The sequence below is a fragment of the Convolutriloba macropyga genome, chromosome 7, assembly GCF_964194025.1.
Source record: "Convolutriloba macropyga chromosome 7, txConMacr16.3, whole genome shotgun sequence".
NCBI lineage: Eukaryota > Metazoa > Xenacoelomorpha > Acoela > Convolutidae > Convolutriloba > Convolutriloba macropyga.
The window spans coordinates 70,974,737-70,997,292 of NC_134474.1; the positions used below are offsets into that span (position 1 = coordinate 70,974,737).

At 36.8% G+C, this 22,556-nt stretch overlaps 1 protein-coding gene across 1 annotated transcript in view; it reads right to left on the reverse strand.

The window, feature by feature from the left end:
- Window positions 1–876: 876 nt before the first annotated feature.
- LOC142342497 (uncharacterized) overlaps window positions 877–22,556 on the reverse strand; it is a 62,101-nt gene continuing 40,421 nt past the window's right edge. Inside the window, exons 4-5 of the mRNA XM_075393843.1 lie at window positions 19,182–19,328; window positions 877–1,153 (exon numbers count right to left, since the gene is read on the reverse strand). Of these exons, the coding sequence (XP_075249958.1) occupies window positions 1,014–1,153; window positions 19,182–19,328 (287 nt within the window). The 3' untranslated portion in view covers window positions 877–1,013. The remainder of the gene's footprint in view (window positions 1,154–19,181; window positions 19,329–22,556) is intronic.

Here is a 22,556-nt window from a genome sequence, read left to right on the forward strand (position 1 = left end):
CGGTGTGTGTATCATGAGTGAGACTACTTTTTATGTAGCCTTCAAAAAAGGATTGAAAGTTGATTAAATGGTACAAACCAACATCAAGATACCGGAACGCTAAAACAATGGTTGTATTTGTATTCTAATGACCAGCGATACAGCTATGGAACAAAAAACAATGGTCTGATAACTCTTCCATTCCGAATGATAATAGCGATAATTTTACAACTAGAAATTGGCGCGCTATGGCTTGTGCTTCCATAGGACGTTTTGTGAACCACATTCTAGGAAAAACCCTTTTGAGTAAAAAAAATGAAGATGCACAAAAAATTTTCATGATCTTATATGCGGGCCATAAAAGCCTATAATCTTGGATCTGGTACAAAAAACACGATAGGAAAACAATTTTTTCTCGTTGAAGGTTAGTGGCTACTGTTACCTAAATATATATTTGTTGCAATTCGTGATCTAAAAGACGTCATTTGAGCCAGATCATCTTTAAATTTTTATATAGTCTTATGTATGGTTTCCAAAAATCATTTATGGTGGTCAACCCGGGCGTTTCCCGGCAATAGCAACACCTGTATTCATGTCGGCGTTTGGGATTCTGACTGATTGCACCAAAGAGGTAATGGTAGCGTCAAAAAATGACGGTCGACCGGCAGTATCTGACGGTAAAACGTAAACAAAATGTCACATTCTGGCTTAATTCTGCTCTCAGAAATCAGGTCCCTCTTCTGTATAGAGGGAGATTTTAAAAAGTGCTGCAACATTATTGACTGCAAACGGCATAATAGTTTAATAATGTACGTATGATGATTTATGGAAAGTAGTCAAAAGGAGGCCCAAAATGTCATTAGAAGATCGATGTTTCGCCTACTGAAAGTGGAGTGATTGCGACAAAATCATTAATTGGCCCTTCATGTTCCCGTCACCGTCACGCTTTCCACCAAAAAGCACTAGGTGCAGTTAGAGTTAGAATAGTAAGCAAAGTTTCCACCAGCATCCATTGGTCCATCTTCTCGTGTTTGTTATCCAGGAATTTCATAGCGGCAGATTCCATAATGAAGTTTATGCTCATGACAGGAGTAGTCATCGATGCCCAAAAACTCAGGTCTTCCCGGGTAACTTTGAGCTGTACACAACTCATCCCGCTTGTCCAATTTATCACCTGTAAATATTCAAATGTAATGTCTAGATGCCTAAAAGATAATTAAAAACCTGGTTCGAGGGGTGAACGCTGAAAATGAATGAATTTGTAAGATTTATGCGGCAAAATGATATGAAAAATGAGGTTAATATCTTCACAGTTGTCGTACTCTACTTATTTGATGAGGGTTTGGCTACGCAAGAGCGCGATTCTTTTATGAAGTGGATTTTGCTGAATTCTACTATCAAACTTGCGACGCGAGATCAAGAGAGAGAGAGAGAGAGAGAGAGAGAGAGAGAGAGAGAAAGAGAAAGAGAGAGAGAGAGAGAGAGAGAAGCAACTGAATTTGAATCAATGAAAAGAAAAGAATAACTCAAGGTGATATAAACAAATGGGATCAGATGATCAGACGTGTTTGACCACGAGGCGGGAAACACTGAGCAAGATGAATGAAATTAACAAGAGGCAAGAAACATGAAATAAACAAAATGGAGATGACTATTTTTACTGAACTAAATAAATTGAACAATACATAATAAATACAGGTATTAAATACCCCGTTGTGTGAAAAAAAATTGTACAATGAGGATAACTTTTGAGTCTATTAATGAAAAAATATGTACCAATTATTACTGAGTCCCCGGTTAAATAAATGAAAACAATATGTTTACTGGTTATCACAGCCAATATTATGAATATAATATTTTACAATGGGAGTTTCGAAAGTTTAAACTGAGTTTTAATTGTCAGTTTTAATCGAAATTCTCTTGATTCTCAGCTTCAAATACTGTTTATGGAGATTACATCCTACTCGAGTGTCGGAGTCCTCTGGTCTACCAATGTTCGAACTCGCGGCTCAGGAGGAGATACCTTATCGATGACTGGTGATATATTTTTGTCATCCGGTGATAGTTGTGCAGTCGATTGCACCGTTTTCAGCACCGAGATGTTGCTTGGCTGGAAATTCTCGATGTTGACTGCCCTGTGCGGTCTCTTTGGAGGTGCTGAATTCTCTTAATCTAGAGAAGAGTTCTCAAAGCCGTAGTTGGACGGACTGCGGCAATTTCTGTTAGAGGAACGCTTTCTTTGGGGTCTGGAACTTCTCGTTGAAGGAACTTGTTGTAATGCAGATGTTGATGCATTAGAGGGTGGTATCACAAGTTTGCTTTTTGAATCCGGGTGGTTAGCTTCAAATTGATTCCGCAGAAAATAAAAACATGGGCAATTATGGAATGCCCCCGCATCCCGAGTGCAATATTAGAACGAGAAGAAGAAACGCCGCTTCATGGCTCCCGTCGTTGGTGTTTCATCTTCTTGTCCCCTTTAAGCTTGCGCGTGTGTTCTTTGATGTGACTCTGTATGCGTTCTTCTAGCAGGTTCTTGTTGTTGCGTGGTCCTCAACGGTCGGCATGTACCTTCAAGGGAGTTAAACGCTGCGTGCCTTCAAGGGAGCTCCTACGTGTCAAACTTTGCGATGACGCTTTATCTCACAGCTCAGATGGCTTTTCCGGATTCTTTAATGGTAGATGCTGTAGGGGTCACTTTGAGAATGTTCGATTCCGTTGCAAAAACTTCGCAGAAGTCTTCGAGGTTTTTCTTGTAACGCCTTTTGCCGTAAATCTTGCGGGCCAATTTTGGATTGCTCGTTGTGAATTTGGTATTAGCCTACACAGTCTAGATCTGAGAAATTTCAATTCCCCGTCTGTGCTTTGTCAATCCCGCGTCATGTTTTTTTCTACCTCGATGTTGTTTCTATATCCGTTGCTCCACTTCGGGGGTGACTGTTTCCTCATCTAAAAAGCAGTTTATAAAATACTCGTATGAGGTTAGACAATTTAAGTTTAGTTGAGATTACTCTCAGCGAGGTATTAGGTTTTCTACCACAGTGCGTTTCAAACGGCGAGATCTTTGTTGTTTGCTGTTTACATATTCGCTGTTAATGAATTATAATCTTCAGTGAATGCTTTATGTTAAACAAAATTGTCGTCAATTTTTCCTCTTTGATACATGCATGTCTATTCTAAAGTGTCTGTAGTAATCCTTCTACCAAACCGATAGCTCGATGAATGTTAACGGGAGCTTCAAAATTTTCAATATTTGCAGAAGGATTTATTTGGTGTCCTGCAAGATTTTGCTTGATCTAAGCTAATAAAACGTGAAATTCCGTGATTTTCAATGTAAATATGCAAATATTTTAATACATTAGGACCATTAGCTTTTTCATATATACGCGATGTCGGGAATTTTAAAAAATGATCTATTCCAGCTAAAAAAAGGTTTCATTCCTTTTTATTTAAATATTGGTCCCACAAAATCAATTAATATCTCTTGATTCCGATCATCACACGCTATTTGAGGTTGAAATTGTTTAGCGGGAATTACAGATTCGAGGCTCGTACCAATTGCAGTGCAAGGTTTACATTCAGTGGATCTTTTTAGTAATAACTCCCTAATAAGTTATGGCCAACAGCAGTGAGTGGCCAAACATATGCTTCCCCAGGTACCAGGATGGCTCGAGTGGAAGTAGTCTTTGAGCGCCTCTGTTAGCACATTAGGATTCGCAATGTTTTTGTCTATGCAGACGCAACCACTACGGACATGTCGATCCCGCCAATACGAGTGTATATATGGGTTAAGTTCTTTCAACTGAGCTTCATTGTTTGTCAAGATGCATTCGCGCACCTTTCTGAGGACCTTGTCTTTACTAATGCTATTGTTAATGACGCTAGTAGGGACTAACTAAACACTCTCGCAATAACTTTATCGAAAGTTGTCAGTTGTGTGCTTGTGGTTAGGGGTGCTAACGACAGAAGATACCACAGGGGAAGTTGATGTAGTGGAAGGTATGGGAGGGTTCGTTGTCCGAGAGGGAGTAGAAAAAATAGAGGGTGGATTCGCTGGGCGGGAGGAAGTAGAAAAATTAAAAGGATGGATTTGCTGGGCGAGAGGAGTCATTAAATTGCACTCAGTTGATTGGCTTTTTAGAAGGCATAGTGATTTTGTTTATTGAATTAAAATTAGTGTCAAACTTGTTTTTTTAGTCAAAAAGCATTGAGTTGTTTTTAGTCAAAAAGCATTGAACTTAATTTTGGTTGGTTAAATATAGAAATATGCTTGGAACGTCTATTAATTGGCAGGAAATTACACTTAAGTAACTCAGTCTCTCACCCCGCAGAATACCGTTTATTCGGAATTAGTAAAGAATGCTTGAAATGAGGTGAATTTAGCGAGTGTAGTGTTAATTTGTATTTGCGACGCGGGGTATACATATTTGGAATTGATTGAAATGGAACTGGTTTTTGTGATTGAATTGTGCGATGCGGGAGATAAAAAAATTTCATGCTTTTGTAAGCGAGCGTTCATGTGCTAATTATGTTTCTTGAATTTATGATAGATTCGTTATTAGGTGTGATTCGCGGTGCAGGATCAGAAATTTTTAGCAAATAATGAAAACGGGTGCGGAGTGGCTAGATTTTAATTTGCGGGAGTTTGCAGATGCGGGAAAAAGATCAACTTTAGATCTCATTAAAACCTCATTATAAACTAAATTTCTCTTAGCTTTTTGGTTAAGGTTTCAAGATCTGTAGTCCACTAGGTCCTTTTGGGCACCTGGCTTGTGCTCAATTTCAAATAGGTATTGTAGAAATTTATCTATCGAACGGAGTAAGCAACTATGATAGAAATTATTAGAACAATTTTCTTTGAGGAATGAAACAGAGCTCTATGGTCTGCAATAATTTTAAATTGTTTGCGTACAAACAGATTTTGAAATATTCAATAGACCAGACAAGAACTTGGAGTTCTAATTAGGTAACGCTGTATCTCACCTCACAAGAGTTTAGGAGTCTAGAAGTGAAGGCAATTGGTTTCCACCAAACTGCTTTTACTTGTTCGGTGGTGGCTCCCACGGAACGAGATGGATCACATTTTTCACGCATTTCGATATGCGGATTATATTGACCATTTTGGTTGCGTTCGCGATGAGTTTCTTTATATCAATAAATCAATATTCATGTGTTCAGGAAAAGTTTAATTACGTAATATACTGAGCCAAGAAAAGACTGGGGTTTCTTTATTGTCTTTGGTGCTTCAGGAGTCAAAATATCGGATCTTTTGATTTAGTTTGGCAAAATACTGGATTGTGATGTTCAATTTCTAATTTGGCGAACATTTTGGACTTTTCATTCTAAGTTTTTCTTCTTTCAGTCTTTTGAGACAGTTTAATCCATAGTTGTTTGTGATTTATTGTGATCTTTTGATAACAATCAAAATTTTATTACAGAAAACAGTATGTATCCTTTAGACCAATTAAAGTGGATTCCATTGATTTTGGAAATTCCACTGGCATCTGGAAATCTGTGTGTGCTTGTCATGTCACCGCTGATTATATTAAATTTACAATGATTAGCTGTAACGGGGTCTAAGTTTGATTAACTGTACGCGTATTTCAAATCCAATAAAGAAAAATAGGTATTGTTTTGCGACGCGGGATCACTAATTTGTTATGATATGGATACAACTAACACGTCAATAATTGGCATTTGATAATTATTTCTGTTGATACCTTTATTTAACAATTTTGAATCAAGTGCAGATTTTATTGACTTGTTTTTTCGTCATTGCTTTAAATTGGTCGAATGAAATTATTATCAGGTCAATTTGTAAGTTATATTATCTGCTTTTCATCAAACAATTTTTTTACTTTTTCATAAACTTCATCTCTGAGATTAATTGGTACACGTCTTTCTTTTGGATTTCAAGGTTGAAAATTTTCATGAAATTTGAATTTTACTATATGAATTCTTGAGCGTCCAATTCGAGTTATAAGATCGTGAAATTGTTATGCTATATTTTCTTTAAACTCGGAATGTGATAAAATGGTATTAACTTGAATACTTTTTTGTAAGGATGATGGAGTTACTGCGAGTCCTAACTGATCAAACAGATCACGGTGAATTAGTGGTTTCATACCCTTGGATGGAGTAGAATGCCGAATGGGATGGAGTAGAGTGCCACAAGGGTTTTCTACTGTCGCCGTAACCTCCTCGTGGGCCGTCCTTGGTAATCTGCTGTCTAGCAAAGCGGCAAAGACCTCGATTGATTTTACAAATCAAGACGACTTAAAGCTCAAAAGTCAAAATGCAAGAAGAACAAACCAAAAATTTGGATCAGTTACCTCAACTTTGAGACACCGCTCACAATGAAGAGCTTGAAAGCAATGACTCGAGAGCCTCAATCAGTTCTCATTGCACGGTGACAATTGCTAAGCACAAGCGGGGCACACACAAGCATGGCAAAATGACTAAGGTCTGCATATGGAACTGCAAAAGCTTGTGTTCAGAATTCAATTCCAAGATATTGGTTGTTGATTTGACAAGGAGACGAATTTCCCTCTGTGCACTACAGGAAAACCACCTGAAAAGGAAAAGTTCTGCATGCTTATCTGATTGTGATCTACTAAACTCAGGAGTAGACATAGATGCAGAACGTACTGGGGCAGGCGTCGGCCCCCTTGTAAACAAACAGAAAATCAGAGTGATTGATTTTATGCCTATCTCTGAACAAAAAGCCGTAATTTGGGTCTAGACAAATGATGCACACATGAAAGTGTTTTCCACTTACGCCCCTGACGAGAACTCAGAGGAAGCTATGTAAGATCACTTGTAAATCACACACAAACAAAGTAAAAAGCAATTTCACTCTGGTGGTTCTTGGTGATCGGAATGCATGCATAGTCAAAGATTGGTGCCTGTTACTGCCTAGGCCAATTGGGACCCACCTACCCTGAAAAAAACAGCAGAAATGCGGAACTGATAGTTGAGTTTCTGTCAGATCATCACTTCAGAATAGAAAACAGCATTCTCAATAAGAAACTGAGTGAAAAGTGCAGATGGCGTCACCCCAGAACAAACAAACTCCCGCAAAAAAATTACTACCTAACGCCTAGTTATAGAAGTTACGGGATACGAAATGTGAGATGTTCATGGAGTGATAGTGCCAACAGCGATCAAGCAATAAAAAAATCGTTGCAAGGGAAAAGACAAAAAGTAACATCAAGCAAACAAAAAGAGGACAAGATACCAGAAGCAAAGTGCAGGAGAAAAGTGCATTGATCACAAGTAAACCGAAACTGTTAGAACGGTTCAAAGCAACCGTCAAGTCGAGAGACGCTAAACTAAGCACAATTCGAAATGTCACCGAGATGTTCTCTGATACCGTGAGGAACCTTGAAGTTGGATGTGACGTCTTCACAGGTAAAGGAAGTTGCTGAGCAAACTTCCTATCATCGGAAAATGAAAATAGAAAAAAATCTAGAGCGAAAGTGTAAGCACATGCAATGTCTTGCTACTAGCTCAGAAAGCCTAAAAAGAAAGAAGGTCGCAGCTAAACAAAAATTGATTATAAGCTGAAATCCGTCGAAGACGATCCAAGATGTGCCTATAGAGCACTGAAAGAAGCTCTGCACTGTTGTCGAATAACATGATTTGATAGGGACAAAAAGGCAACAAGTTTGCCAAAGCCAGATGAGCTCGAAAAACACCATGCTAATATTTTCACAGCCAGACTCTGAAAAGATCTGGCCAGAGAAGCTCTGGCAAAACCATCAATGATTTTGGCATAACAAACCTCATCAAACGTCTCATATGGGATGTGCGCAGAGGGACAAGAGGGGAAGTAAAGGGCAAAAACAGCTTTGAATTTGAAAGGGACTCCGTCAAGGCTACGTTCTAGGACCAAATTTTTTCACGTTGATTTTCGACCGTACATGCAAATGTGCACTACAATGTTCTTGCAAGACTATAGATCATATTGCTGACGCAGATGGTCTGGACATCATGGCAAAAAACACCCAAGTGATACAAGAAAGGCTCAACTATTTAAATAATGAAGTTGAGACTGCCGGGATGGAAAAATCATTCCCGAAAACAGAAGTGCTAGCTATATCTGATGTACAAGTAAGCGTATAGTTGGGGACTAAAGCACTGAAAACAGCAGAACAGCTCATGGATGCTTGCAAATCACACACAAACAAAGTGAAAAGTAATTTCTCTCTGATGGTTTTTAGTGATTCGAATGCAAGCATAGGCGCAGATTTAAGCGATTTACTGCCAAGGCAGATCGGGCCTCACCTGACCGTAAAAGAAAGCAGCAGAAATGGGGAACTGCTAGTTGAATTTTTGTCAGATCATGACCTCAGAGTAGAAAACAGCTTCTTTACTAAGAAACAGAATTGAAAGTGCACTTGGCGTCACCCTAAAACAAACAAACTCTCATTGAAAGATTACTGCCTAACACCTAGTTACAGAAGTTACGGAATACAAGATGTGAGTGATAACAGCGTTCATGCGACGACTATGAAGATTGCAAGGTGCAAGATAAAAAGTGGCATCAAGAAAAGAAAAAGAAGACAAGATACCAGAAGCAAAGTGCGGGATAACTGTGCATTGATCACAAGTAACCCGAAACAGTTAGAACGGTTCAAACCAACCGTCAAGTCAAAAGTCGCTAAACTATGAACGTTTCCAAATATTACGGAAATGTTATCTGATACAGTGAGGAAGTTTGAAGTTAGATGTGACGTCTTGACAGTAAAGGGAAACTACTGGGCAAACCTCTCAACATCGGACGAAAAAGAAAAGATTCGACAAGGAAAGAATGTGCACACGCAATATATGCTTCTAGATACGAAAACCTTAAAGAAAGATGGTCGCAGCAAAAAAAGAGGTGAGGAGAACTACCTCAGACTGCAAAAAACGGGAAATTGATAATAAGCTCAAATACAGATACAACATGTGTTTATAAAGGACTGAAAAAACTCTAAGTTGTTATCCAATAACGTGGTTCAATAGGGACAAAAAGGCAACAATTTTGCCGACGCCAGATGACTTCCAAAAACAATATGCTAATCTTTTCAAAGCCAGACTCACACAGGGTCCCAGTGTAGCCAAGAGTATAAATGCGGAAGAAAACAGCGATGAGTGGGCATCTCTATGTATGAAAGTTGGAAAAGCTCCAGAGAAGAATGAAAAAACACCTGACCTTCTAAAATTACCCAAAAACAAATTGAATGCCGTCTTGAAACTGTGCTTAACAGCACTGTGGGAAAACGAACCAATACACCAAAGATATAAAAACTTCAATGTGTTGAATTTGTTCAAGAAGAGTGAAAAGCTAGTGAAACCCTAATAACTACAGATCACTGTGCATGCTAGAAGTTGGAGGGAAGTTACTGTTCAAAATCCTGAAGGAAATACCAGATACAAAAACCCATAAAAAAGGACAAATGGCAGTTTGGGTTCAGGAAACGCAGGAGCAACTTGATGGCTATCTGGCTACTCAGAAACATAATACAGAGTGCGAGAGAGAAGAAAAAAGACCTGATAATGATTTCCATTGATCTGATTAAAGCTTTCGACTCTGTCGACAGAGAAGCTCTGGCAAAAACTCTCAATTATTATGGCATAACATACCCTCAGCAAACGTCTCATATGGGATGTGCACAGAGATGCAAGAGGGGAAATGAATGGCAAAAACAGCTTTGATTTTGATAGGGGCGTCCGGCAAGAAAGCTTACTAGGACCAATTTTTTTTACGCTGATTTTTGACCATATAAGCGAGTATGCAAATCTGCAATACAAAGTCCTTGCACAACTGCAGATCCTATTGCCTACGCAGAAGATCTGGTCCTCATGGCAAGAAACAGCCACAGATTCAAGAAAAGCTCAACAGATTAAACAATGAAATTGACATTGCCGGGATAGAAGTACCATTCCCTAAAACAAAAAGTCTAGCTGTATCTGATGCACAAGAAAGCGTAGAGATGGAAAGCGAAGCACTTAAAACGGTCACACACTTCAAATATCTTGGCATCGTGATTACAACTGACTCAGATCTCTCCAAAACAGTGTCCGCAAACTGTGTCAATGCAAAAGTAGCTCTGTGTAAGCTTAGACCGGCACTGACAAGTATTGTAATGAAGATGAATACAAAGATGTTGATTATAGAAATTTTCATCAAACCTGTGCTTCTTTATGGCTTAGAAATTTTAATCACACGAAAAGTAGACATGATCAAACTTAATCCTGTACTCAATAAAAATAGGAGAAAGATCTCAAAGCTCAAGAGCAAATCCGATTTAAAAAGACTGAACTAAAAAAAGTCCCAATTAAGAGCATCAGAACTCAGCTGGCTGTTTGGCGGGCAAACTTGTGGATTAGCAATGAATAGCGTAATGATTCCGACTTACAATCAGTCTGCAAACAAGGTAAGATTTACGCCAAAGACTGGTTAAGGGCTTTAAAAACTGACCTGAAACAATTGAAAGTGGGAGATGTTGACGGTTGGGTGGAAGCACCCAGGAAGCTGGCATATAAAAATGAACTTGATCAATCATTTACAAATGTCGGTCTGAGAAACCTCACTATAGAGTGCATGGCAAGAAACTGCTGCCGCATGTTTGCAACAATTGAAGAAATACAGCGCCATGTGAGGGATGGTCATGATCCCGACTTCTAACTCTGCGGATCATAATCAAGAAAGTGTAATTACACCGAAAAACCCGGCCTATCAATGCCCATTGACCGGGTGCAAAAAGACCTAAAATACTATAAGATGGTGCACAAGGCACTTGAAAAGTGTTCACCAACAGTGCAAAATTATAGATGGGGGTCGCCCAGCCCCGATTGATATCACAGTTGAAACAGAACGCTCAACTTTAAAAGATGTCTCCCCAGCCTTGGTTGTTGTCGTTCCTAATGATATTGATACAAATGTAACTGATAGAAGAGAGATATTTAGTTGCCGCTCTGCTCAAAGACTTATTTTGTCAAGAAAAGTCTACAAAATCACTGTACTAGATTGCATGGCTGGTCATATAAAAGGAATCAAGCAAAGCGTGATGGAGGGACTGGAGGATCTCAAGCCCAAAAACACACCTCCACCCGTGTCGAGGGCCCCCGGTGACCACGAGTTCTAAGGCGGGAGTCTAATGGTGACCTACTGCCTGATAAATAGTCAAAGAAAACTAAAGAAATATATCCCATTGAATGTCTGTTAGACTAAATACCTGGGGTATGGAGTACTTAGATCCTGCCAAAGGGAGGAGCCATCACCACTCGATACAGGAGTTTGAATTTTTCCTTCAATTTAAATTGGCTCTTTTGAAAAATTTCGTACTTGTGGTTTAGCAGTTTCGCGTACCCAGAATGCATGTGAACTGCTGTTGACCATCCGAGTTGCGCGTTATTGACTTAGAAAACTACAGGCGCTTTCGGAGTCGACAAAAAGTGTTGTTGAAATATTGCCGATTTTGCTCGGCATGTTTAGGGGTTTTTTTTGCGAGGTCAATGTGAATTGTAGCTAATTTGTTATCCTCTCCACTACTATGTTTGGATTCGAAAAGTTACGAAGATTGTAAGAAATTGACAGAATCCTTTGGTTCATCGTCCTCAGTGTTTATTGAACTTTTCTTCAGGTTCTGTTGGTTTTGATTCTTTTGTTTGCAGCAAACTTTAGGGGTGTGGTTCAACAAACCACAATTGTTGCATGTTTTGCCCTTGGCGATGCATTTGTTGCGGTGATTAGGAAGCCATTGGCCAAAACAATATGATCAGTAGAGAGGGTGACGATTGCCATGTTTTTGAAAATTATTTGAGAGGGACCAGTTCGATGATGGAGTACTGGGTGGATATTGAACCGTGTTTACGCTAGCCGGGATGAGGGTCTTATTGTGTTGTGGAATTTGATGTTGTTTGCGCATTCCGAGTTCCATGTTTATTGCTAATTCTAAAAATTGTCTAGGCTCAACTGTCTATATAAGAAGTTGCTTTTGAATCTCTGGATCAATTAGGTTTTTGATGAACACATCTCTGAACAAGGTCTCTTCCTTGTTCTCGAAGTCGCAGTTTTCGGCCAATTCTTTGAGTTTCCCGACATCGTATATTATTGTACCGCACTAATTAAATTGAACAATAAGTAATGAATACAGGTATCACAACAGTATTAAAACATTTTCACAGTAGAATATATTGCAAAAACATGGAAGAAAAACGGTGAATGCGAAGAGAGTGTTGATATAAATCACCGGTAAAAACTGTAAACAGTACAAAGTTTCACCGCTAAACTGGAACAAATTTCTATCGACTATTTTCTTAATGAAACTGAAAGAATTGAGGTGACTGCGTTGAAAGCGGCGGAAAAAATTCACCGTTTTTAGATCAAATTTCACAGAAACACGCACATAGCTGTCGTTTGAATATACCCCCTGACAACCCCCGCTCACCCCTGTGCTGTGTGCAATTCAAATGGTCCAATCAGAGGTGGCTCGAGTCAAGCGGGCACCTCAACCCAGGTAGCTGTCGAATTGCATTTAATAACCATAGTGGCTTTTATATACTTACTTATGTACTATGTGCAAGAGGTGTGAAAATATTCAAAACCTGCCAAATCTAAAATGTAGCATGACAGCTCAGATAACATAATACCCAGCTAATTGCAACTCCTGTGTTCTGCGAATCAGCTGCGATCAAAATTTTAAAACAATAATTTTAAGCCAAGAAGTGGCTTTGCCGGAACCAATATAAGCTTGCAAGTGTTCAGATCTCTCCAGTGTCACTGCCGCACGGATCAATTTCAGACCTAAACTCGAAAGACATGGAAGCGCTACAAGAATTTCTATAAATAAAATTTCTCCCCGGAGGGGAAGTTTTATACAGTAGTTCGAACAGGAACCAAGTTATTCCACCTACTATATATAAACTAATTTTTACTTCTTTATGTAACCAACCTGTTGTAAATATTCTAATCCAAGCAAATCGACTCCTCGTTGCTTTTTCGTGTGTAACTTACTGGTACTTGGATTACTTCTCTGCATGGCACTGCTAAAGTGAAGAAGATAATCGAGCGAACTAAGCTAGAGTTGCTTTGTGGCCAAACGAGATGAAATGGAGAATTTGCCCATTGAATTTGCGCATTGCTTAGATTCTTCCTATTGAAAAAAAAAACAGTCTATTCAAAAACCAGAGCAATTTTTAGTGGAAAAAAAATTTGAGTCAGAAATTTGTCTCCGCGAATTTTATCTATGATCAATTAAAACTCTTCTCCAAGGCAGTGGGAATTATCAACATTATGATACTGAGATAAAAAGTGAAAGGTAACCAAAACTACAAAATATATCCGAAAATTAAAAAAAAAAATTTTGAAAACTCGGGGCATCGAAGTCATAGAACCAATAATTAGAAGATAAAACCGCTAACCAGGATAGTTTTAGTTGCAATAGAAAAAAGAGGAGGTCCTGTTATTACTGAGATTGACTGACAGTTCACGAAAATAAGTTTAGGGTGGGTTAATGTCAAAAAAAATCTAAAAAAATTATTTTCAAAGTTTTAACAGCCATTAATACCAAGAGCTTTTAATGAAATCGAAAAATGCGCGACGTTATGCCTCAATGAGAATAAGAGGATGTTTGTCATCCATATATTATTATTACTAAATTCCAATAAGCCCTAAGATTATGAAAACATTGACGAATACAGGCAAAACCAACAAAAATTCAGCCGAAATTTCGAGAAGTGTCAAAGCCATTTAAACCAAAATCTTTGGTCTGAAAACTTTATCTCTAATCCCTTGGAAATTTTTTCTAAGCCAATAGGAACAATCAATTTCGGGATAATGGAAAAAGATTTCAAAAAAATCAAACATTATCAAATGATCCGATTTTTTCTGAAATTATGAAAACTCGTGTTATCGAAGTCCTAATACTAATAGTTATCAGATAAAACCACCTACCAAATTATTTTCAATGCACTAAAAAAGTTGTTCCTGTCATTACTGAGACCGACTTACTGTTCATGAAAATAAAATGAATATTGGTTAAAGTTCAAAAAAAATTCTGAAGAGTGTTTTTTAAAGTTTTAGCAGCCATTAGCTGTCTGCTCAAAGCTTTATATAGGTTTACCTAATGCACATCAGGAAAACGATTGTGCTTTTAGGTATCCAGTCTATGCCATAGGACTCCCAAAATTTAGTTAAAATTCAAATAGAATTATCATTAACAATTTCGAAAACAAAGATCCAAAGGCCAGAAAACATGAGTGATTCCTTGAAAACGAATATTTTGTTCATTGGGTATCAGTTGACTGTAAATTAGGTTTGTCATCAACAGAATCTGGATATGAAAATTGACTAGTCTCTAAGTTACTTTGAAAACAATTAGTAAATAGGAAAATTTCCTAGAAAAAATTACCTCTCAATTTGACATTTTTTTGATAGCAAACTTTCTCAAGAGACCAGAACTACCCTTTTGTATCGGTCTATTGGTAACACAGAATTGTTTCTGTTTGTAGATTGAAATGCAATTTGGAAATAATATGTTTATAGAAAGGCCTTCATTTGAGCAGAAGTTTCGCTAAAAGTGAACAAAATCATGCAAATATCACGTATTCACACAAAACTTTAAACCTCGATAACTCCTCGAAAGATACGAAAATCAGAAAAAAAACATTTTTTTCGAATTCTACGCTGGATGAGCTTTTTAATGATACCGCTCACATTTCTCTACGATGAATATATCGATCGGCCAAAATTGTCTTAACAAAAAAAACCATTTGAGTATATAGTTCCTCCACCCACAAGTGAGGTCGGAACAAAAAATCTAATAATCGTTCTTTATGCTGGTTCCAAAAGATCGGCTATGCCTGTAGCAAAACAGTCAATTCGGCACACTTTTACAATTTTTTATGAAAAGGGCAACCTATTTTAGCTGGACTTCTGGCCTTGATAATTCCATAAGGCGTATTTGAACAGTGATCCAGGTGATCTTTCCGCGGCAAAGATTCGCGTTATAACCGTCTAACAGGGGTAATAGAGACAAACAGATATGGGTCATATTCACTTATCGAAACAGATAGAAGGCTCAATTGGAACTTTCTAAATATCATTCATTTGAGCCAGATCGGGCCAGCTTACGGCAACCCAAATAATTTTGGCTAATACTTGTCTTAAGTTCCGAACCTCATCCTTGATATTCCTGCTACCCGAACTGCGGCTGCCCCAGTAGAGAAAAAGTTTATCCTACAGGATCTTGCAAGTTCCTGCAAGGATCTTGCAAGATGATGCATCGTCTGACAAATTTTACTACAAAATCTTTTAAGGTACTGCTATAATTTTTTTCCTTGCATATCTTGCGATATAAATTATTCTTCAGAAATAGCAAAAGATTGTACAGAACCAAACGCGTTTGAAGACAATCAGCGTACGATCTCTATAATTTGTTCCAGTTACAATTTGCCTTGAAAACTGTATTCGATTTAAAACGAAACACTGAAACAATGCACCAAATCACTCAAAAAGTCTCACAACACAATTTTTTCCCCGGACCAAGGCGTCAACGATATGAAACGCAAAATTATGTAAGATTGTCGTTGAATGCGTTGAGTTTATGTGAGATCAACTCTTGGCCGTAGATCTTAAATTAATTCAACGCATTTCGCATTTTTGTGCTCTGATTCATTCAGTTCCAGTATTTATTTGATCATTTCTTACAGAAGCTATGCAGCCAAAATTGATTAACAGGTAAATTGATCTAATTTAACGAAATAACAAACTTACAAAAATTGCCTCAATTCAACCACCTTTTAATAAACGATTAGTAAATTCAGGAAATTATACTGTTCCAATTAATTAAATTTGTTGCAAAGTTTAACCGAGGCCGTGTAATTTTGCCAAACTTATGTAAGATCAGCGGTAACTAGCCTTGACAAGTCAGAAAGTTCACTGCAATTTTCCTACACTATTTGGCGTTAAATGCGTTGAATTTAGCGTAGATCATACATATTTTACGTTGAAATTAGCGTAGATCTTATAGTTTGCGTTGAATTAAGCGTAGATCTTACATATTTTGCATTAAATTTAGCGTAGATCTTCCATACTTTGCGTTGAAAGTAGCGTAGATCTTACATAATTTGAGTTGAATTTAGCTTAGATCTACATATTTTGCGATAAATTTAGCGTAGATCTTACATATTTTGAGTTGAATTTAGCGTAGATCTTACATATTTTGCGTTAAATTTAGCGTGGATCTTACATATTTTGAGTTGAGTTTAGCGTAGAAAATACATTTTTTGCCTTGAACTTGGCGTTTGTCTTACATAATTTGCGTTGAATTTAGCATAATTGGCATGTTTTGCTTTTTGATTTATGTGGGGAGAGAGGGTAAATTTTGGTGGTAGTTTTGGGGAGGGGTCTACGTGGGTTTGGGGGGTACGAGGGGGGATGGGTGGGTTTGGTGTAGGGGAAGGGTACTTGGGGGGGGGGTGCTTTGGGTGGTGTACATATAGGATGCGTGGTGGTACGAGTGTGGGGGGGTGGTACGTGTGGGGGGGGGGCGGTTTGAACGTGTTTGTATGTGGGGGGTACATGGGGGTATGTGTGAGAGTGTTGCTAGGCAGGCACTCGTTCTGATGTATTTTCAAAAAATTAAAAACCAGTTGCGTTTAAGAGAAAGTGGAATGAGTTGAAAGGAGAGAAAAATAAAGCAAAAACAAAAAAATAAGATTTAAGTTGAGTTCAAAGCAAAATTATGTAAGGTCAACGCTAATTTCAATGCAAAAATATGTAAAATCTACGCTTAGAAACGCCAAAATTATGTGAAACGTGATATTACAGTCCAATGTGCAAAGAGTGCGGTTCTCAAGAAAAGTAAGGTTCTACGGCACAGTGATAGAAGAGGCTAAAAGGAAGAAGGAGGTCAGTGGTTCGAGTCTCATACCCAGAGTTCTACGCATTGATTTTATGTAAACTCAACGTTAAATTCAACGCAAAATGTGTAAGATCAACGCTAATTTCAACGCAAAGTATGTAAGATCTACGCTAAATTCAACGCAAAATATGTAAGTTCTACGCTAAATTTAACGCAAAAAATTTAAGATCTACGCTAAATTCAACTCAAAATATGTAAGATCTAGGCTAAATTCAACTCAAAATATGTAAGATCTACGCTAAATTCAACGCATTCAACGCCAAATAAGATAAAAAAAATTGCGGTGAATTTTCCGACTTGTCAACGTTAGTTACCGCTAATCTTACATTAATTTGGCCAAACTCCTCGGCCTGGGTTAAAGTTCGCAACAAGGTTTTTTAATTGGAACTGAATAATTTCTTGAATTCACTAATCGTTTTTTAAAATGGGGTTGAATTCATGCAATTTTGGTAAGTTTGTTTTTTCGTTAAATCAGATCATTTTAACTGTTAATCAGTTTTAGCTGCATAAATTCTTCAAAAAGTGATCAAATAAACGTTGGAACTGAATGAATCAGAGCACAGCTTGACCGGAGTGAACTTTTGTGATTCTTGAAATTTGTCGTGCCGTCTTGCAAGATCCTGAATAGTAGCGACACTTTTGCAATGTTTTGCGAGAAAACTTTCATCTACCAAATTTTTTCTTTGGTACAGGATAGGCTCTTTTCTTGCTAGATCTTACAACATAAATTTCTGGTCTCAACTAGGGTGAAACCTGTTAAGTCCTGCTAATGCAAAAACCATCGGTAACCGATTCATATGGACCTTTGAGCTTTTTTCCGCCTATTGTGATAATTTTTTCCAATCCTATTCCCGGGCCGAAATGTACACTTTTATTCCATCATTATTAAGCGAGAATAAAGGTGTAAAGCCAATTCCACTCTTAATTAGCAGGGATAGGTGTGTAAGAGTGTAGTTTTGAGAAAATTACACTATTTTGTACACTCTTTAATACACCTTTATTACACTTTTAAATATACACTATATTTACACTCTTTATTCCACTCTTTACTACATACTTTTCCATGGGTTAATCCTCATGCGAATTAGAGAAGGCGAGTTAGAAAGTCTATATTTTTAATTTTTATTTTTATAGACTAAAATTTTTAATCTCAAATCATTTTTTCGATGGAGCAAAAATCGGCCCCTCAACCTAGGTCTTTCAGTTCTTGTAATCTACTTTCAAATTATTTTTGCATTATTCAGTCGGATGCAAGTTAAACTGGAAAGTGTTGAAAGGAGACAAAATTAGTGAAAATATCAAACAATTTTCTTTTCAATCATTAATTTTCGGTAAAATCCTCGGCCCGGGTTCTCTGTATCTGTGGTAATCTGTTTTGACTTCCCCAGCTCGACTTTTTTTTCATACAATTCCGCAAAATGCGCAAAAACCTTCCATAATGATGCAATGAAAAGCGCTGAAATTATGTAAGAAATGCGCTGAAATTATGTGAGAAATGCTCTGAATATATGTAAGAAATGCGCTGAAATTATGTAAGAAATGCGCTTAAATGCGCTGAATTTTCAAAGAGTTCCATCTTCTTGCAAATTCTTCTTGCGTTGCTTGAGTCTCAAAACCTGTTCTACTGTTTGTTAGTCGTCACCCAATCCCCCATTCCATTGATTTCCAATACTCTGCTCATTTAGTTTGACTAAATGGATCTTTTCCGTTTGTGCCCCCCCAGTACGTTATGCTCCCCCCAGTGACAGAGCATGTGTCATTACATAGCAAATCACTATAAAAAATATTGCACGTGCGTCTGGGGGTTGCAAATAATATGCACCCACTAAGCTGGGGGGCACAAACGGAAATGATCCGACTAAATTAATAAACTGTTTTTTTTTCTGAAAATTGCTGAAATGCGCTGAAATTATAGAACAATTGCGCTGAATATTCAACTCATTTCTTACCTGATTTCAACGCAAATATGCACATTTGTTACAAAAATGGTATGAGGTTCAGGGAAAAAACATCAAACAATAATGAGCTAAAATTCACTAAAACTGTGTATCAATTGAGCTGAAATTTTGCATGAACTGGAAATGAAAAAGTTGCAGAAACTTATGTAAGAAATGCCCAGAAATGTGCGTTGAACATGCGCTGAAATTTCAAAGAATGCACGCATTTTCAAAGTTTCAACGCATTTCTTACTTCAATGCATTCAGTGCATTTCTTACAACAAAGTGCACTGAAACGGTGTTGACATCTCGACCCTGGTCACTATTCGTTTATTACTAAAAGCAGTTACGATACCTGGTTGGGACTCGTTTCGCCACAATTCATCCGGAACAATCTGTCCAAAATCATTTTCGAACAAGGTTCTGTTTTGTCTGATTGCTTTATTGCGACTGCTCAGGATTCCTTGTTGGTTCTCTGGAGCAGAAACGGTGCGCACAAACCCTGCAAAATTAAATTAATAGTTTGATTTGCAATAAATTTATATGAGAAAAAATGATTTCTGAGATGCCTTGTCTTAAACTAGAATTTGATCAAAATGTCTTAAACTAGAAGTTGACCAAAAATTCTTTTATAGGTTCATTATTATTTCATTCCAATCTCCGTTTTTTGGTGTGCGATTTTCCAAACAAGGAGGCTCGTTAATGTGCGTTTGAACATGATGTTCCGACCCGAGCTAATCTACATTTTTGACTCAATTGTCAACCAAATGAAGAGATAACAAAAACATATGTTTGAACTAAAAAAAAGTCGTTACAAAACCTCAAAGCAAAAACTCAATATCTAAACTTAAAAGCGCCTAGTAACAACGTCAAAATGCAATCAGATAACACAAAGTAACTATTTCCTAACTATACAAAGTAACCTTGACTACACAAAGTAACTATTTCCTAACTATACAGCAGATGAAAATTTTCCATAATGGGACTAGGTAACAAGTCGACAGAGAGAAGAAATAATGAGGCATAACTCAAAAATCAACCAACATTTTTTGAACCAAATAATTTCAAAACTCGTTAAAATCATTAGCTTGTAACAAAATAGTTCTGGGTAAAAGTAGTAAAAGTCATTACGAAAGCAATAGAAATGGTCTTTGGTTAGACAAAGCCTTGGAAACGAACTAAATATAAAGAACAGGTCAAAAAATTACAAATAATTTGCAAAAACAAAATTATTGAAGCCATTAAAATCCTTAGCTTTTATCTGAGTAATATGTATTTTTATTTCAATTTTCAGCTAAAAATGAACTAAAAATGTAAAATCAATTGGGCCGCATTTGAAATCACTGGGATCTGTTATTACCCGAATGTGCTAAGAGAAGAGAAAAAGATACAAATATACCACTCACAAATAAATTTAGGAAAAAGCATATTGTCCAAGAAACAAAACATCAGTTACCACATAATATCAGTAGACTTGTTAATCTTTAAAATACAAGGAAATAGATGTTTCTTCTCGATGATGAGAATAAATTACAAGTTGACGAAAAGAACAACAAAAACTATAAAATTTTTCGATAAAGAGTAATATCATAAACTTTACAACAATTCGCTATAAACTGACTGCTTCGAGAAGGAGCATTTATTCAATGATTACCTGCAAGTTTATTAGATCGGTCAGCATTTTACGGCTATATAAAGTATAAAAATCATGCAAAAACAGCAAATTAAAAAAAAATGAGCCAGAAAAGTGTCGAGTGAAATGCCATTAAAAATCTTAAATTTTCAGTAAAAACTTTTTCCTTTTCAAATATTTCTTTAACAGCAATGAGATTTTTTTTAAACAATGTGACTTCAAAAAATCAACAATTACGAACAAATACATAAAATTCAGGAAATTTTTGAGAAAACCGGTAGTATCAACGCCATGAAATTCAATAGATTTCAACGGAAGCCAATTAAAACGCTACAATATCCCTCGATGGGACAACAACAATGTTTGTCATCCGTAAATCATCAATAAGACATTACAACAAAACACTGACTATGAAAAAGAAACAACAAATACAGTCAAAATCACAAAAATTTAGGAGAAAAGTGCGAGAAGAAAGTGTCGAGGCCATTTAAACCAGAAGCTTGTCTCTGAAAACAATATCAGTGATCCACTGAACGTCTTCATTAAACCAACGGGAGCGATCAGTTTTAAGATAATGTGGTACGATTTCATAAGGAACAAGGATTACAAAAAAAAATACAAAAGTTTAAAAAATTGAAGACCCGTTAATGGAAGTCATAAAACCATTAGTAAGAAGATAGAACCGCTAACTAGATAAAACTTGGCTGAAGTAGAAAAAGAGGTTCCTGAAATTACTGAGACTGGCTTACAGTTCACGAAAACAAGTTCACGATTAGTTAATCTTCAAAAGAGTCTTCGAAAAAATATTATAGTCTTGACAGCCATTAATTTCAATAGCTTTCAACCGATGTCAAAAAATACGCTCAATTACGCCTCAATGGGAGGACAAAAATGTTTGCCAAGCATATGTAATCAATGAGACATCCCAATAAGTCTTATGACTATTAAAACAACAATACAGATATAGGAAAAAAAAACAAAAAGTCAGTAGAAAAGTTCGATTGCAAAGTCTCGAAGCTAATTAAACCATTCGGTTCTCTATGAATACTTTACCTATGATCCAATAAACGTCTTTTATAAGCCAGTTTGAGTTATCAGTATTAATAATTAATGATAACAATTCAAAAAGAGCCAATAATACGAAAACATCCAAAAGTTTGGAAAAAATTTTGTGAAATCTTGTAGCATTGAAGTCAAATGACCAACAATTAGAAAATAATACTGCTGACCAGATTAGTTTTGGCTGCAGTAGAAAGCAAGGGGCTGCTGTAAATACTGAGACTGACATACGAATCACGAAAATAAATTTATGATTGGTTTATTTTAAAAAAAATTAGGAAAATATTTTTTCAAAGTCTTAACAGCCATTAGCTGTCCATTTAAAGCACTAGATAGATTCACTTAATGCTCATTACAAAACTTACTGCATTTGTAGTCATTGGTTCTATGCTGCAGGACTCCAAAAATTTTGTAAAACATAAAAATGAAAGTCAAATCTTCGATTAAAATTGCGAAAACTCATTAACGAAGCGAAAAAAAAACATGAGCGATTCCTTGAATACTAATATTTGATCATTGGTTATCATTTGACTGTAACTGACGTTTGCCATTAAAAGAACCTCGATATGAAACTTGATAAGTAACTGGTCTCGGAGTGACTAAAAAATCAAAAAAAGATAGGAAATGTTTTCTAAACAGCTCTTAATTTGAGTTCGAATTGTTTTTGACAGTGAACTTCGTTATCAGACCAGAACTAGACTCTTCATTATTTTTCGTATATTAGTAACACAAAATTGCTTCATATTGTAGCCTCAAATATAATTTTATGTTAATATTTTTAAAAGAAAGGATCTAAATTTACACTAAAATTACACTAAAAGTGAGCAAAGTCATGCAAATATCCCGTATTCAAGCAAAAGTTTAAACCTCGATAACTCCACGAAAAATAAGATATTCAAAAAAATCTTTTTTATTTCGAATTTTACGCTGGACCAGCTTTTCAGAGATATCACTAACATTTCTCTACGATGAATATATCGATCGGCCAAAATTGTCTGAACAAAAAAAAACCCATTTGGGTATATAGTTTCTCCCCCC